The sequence below is a fragment of the Phalaenopsis equestris genome, unplaced genomic scaffold (genome assembly GCF_001263595.1).
Source record: "Phalaenopsis equestris unplaced genomic scaffold, ASM126359v1 Scaffold000873, whole genome shotgun sequence".
NCBI lineage: Eukaryota > Viridiplantae > Streptophyta > Magnoliopsida > Asparagales > Orchidaceae > Phalaenopsis > Phalaenopsis equestris.
Window position 1 is genome coordinate 1,277,348 of NW_018165313.1, and position 1,730 is coordinate 1,279,077.

A 1,730-nucleotide genomic window follows, 5' to 3' on the forward strand; every position below is an offset into this window, starting at 1 on the left:
CTATATTATATTTTAATGATAATAATACAAAAATACCTGACAGCATCATGCAAATCCTATGCATCATCACCTCAATCCGGACGTTCGACTCCTCCCACCATAAAACGTGGGGCCCACTCTCGCCAATGACTGCGTCACGTGCCTTGCCCAACCTGGACGGCTGCGATCGCACCCACCTGCCCACCACTTATCATAAAACGAGCGGTTTTTATTTCTCCACATGTCCAAAAACTGATGGATATCAGGATCTAAATGCTTGATCCAACGGACGCCAGTACCTTCTCTCCAACTCGCAAAGTCGCCTACGTTTCTTTTTCTTGTCTGTTTCCTCGAAGTCCTGCTCATCCATGGAGTCGAGCAGAGTTCTTGGAACTCTTTATTACCGAAATCGATCAATCTGATTGAAGCTATTGAGAAAGTTTTGTTTTTTTGGTTTTTATCCTTCTTTTCTCATGAAAAATCCTCTTTTTATTCTTCTTCTTCATCCCTGTATTCCGGAACTGAATCACCGTTTTCTCTAAAACTCCCCCGAAATAGGCTCTTCTTCTTTCCCGACCTGCGCTCGATTCAGCAGATAAAAAAAAAAAAATCAGTTTTTTGTTACGGATTTGGGAACCACAAAACAGGAAACCTTTCAAAACTCAAGATTTTGACTAAAAGAGGCGACCTTGCGTCAAAATGGCGGACTCCGATAACGAATCCGCCGGCAATAACAACAGCGGCGGAGCTACCAACAGCGATTTCTCATCCCCGAGAGAACAAGACCGCTTACTCCCAATCGCAAACGTAAGCCGGATAATGAAGAAAGCCCTTCCCGCAAACGCCAAGATCTCAAAAGACGCCAAGGAGACTGTACAGGAATGCGTTTCGGAGTTCATCAGCTTCATCACAGGCGAGGCTTCCGACAAGTGTCAGCGCGAGAAGCGCAAGACTATCAATGGCGATGATCTTCTCTGGGCCATGACCACCCTCGGCTTCGAAGACTACGCTGAACCCCTCAAGGTTTATTTGCAGAAGTTCAGAGAGCTGGAAGGCGATAAGGGCATTTCATCAGCTCAATCACAGCAGAAAGAGGAGTTCGCCGGAGGGGGGATGCTGATGATGGGGCGACAGATGTATGGGTCTACATACCATCCTCAGCACCATAATATGGGTGGGAAGGGAGGCGGATTGGGAAGCGGTGGTGGGAATTCTTCTGCTGGTGCTGGAATTGGAAGAGGCAAGGGAGGATATGATCTGTGTTAATTATTCTAATGTTTTTTGTTATTTGTTTCTGATCTGTTTATGATGGTATTTGCTTTCATGATGAAGAACTGAAATATGTATTTTGATATAATAGATTGGAGGAGAGTGCAAGATTATTTAAAAACTGGATGAATTTTGAATGGCAGCGACTCATGCATGTATTATATTGTATAATGCTGATCAGTGGATGTTACTTTGTTCAATCTGTTTAGACTAATTCTTCAGTTTTGGTGTGAGTGGAGCTTTTGGGCCGTGCTCATTGGAGCTATGTGAACTATGAAGGCAAGAAGATATAATTAATTCTGCCATGATTCAACATATCACATAGTGGATTAAGTTTCTGTTTGGTAAGCTTAGCTTTGTTCTATTTTCATTCATAACATCTAAATTTTTAATATTACATTAAAATTAATGTGCGCTAGCAAATTCGAGGCATTACGGTATATGAGTCATCATCTGGTACATGCTATCATAAAAATGAGTTA

At 42.5% G+C, this 1,730-nt stretch overlaps 1 protein-coding gene across 1 annotated transcript; it reads left to right on the forward strand.

Annotated features, from left to right (window-relative positions):
* Positions 1-274: 274 nt before the first annotated feature.
* LOC110031978 (nuclear transcription factor Y subunit B-3-like) lies at positions 275-1,390 on the forward strand. Its single transcript, XM_020735453.1, has one exon. The coding sequence runs from the start codon at positions 679-681 to the stop codon at positions 1,243-1,245; it is 567 nt and encodes a 188-aa protein (XP_020591112.1). The 5' UTR covers positions 275-678; the 3' UTR covers positions 1,246-1,390.
* Positions 1,391-1,730: the final 340 nt, after the last annotated feature.

Coding starts and splice junctions, on each gene's coding strand:
- LOC110031978 (XM_020735453.1), top strand. CDS start 679: ATGGCGGACTCCGATAACGAATCCGCCGGCAATAACAACAGCGGCGGA.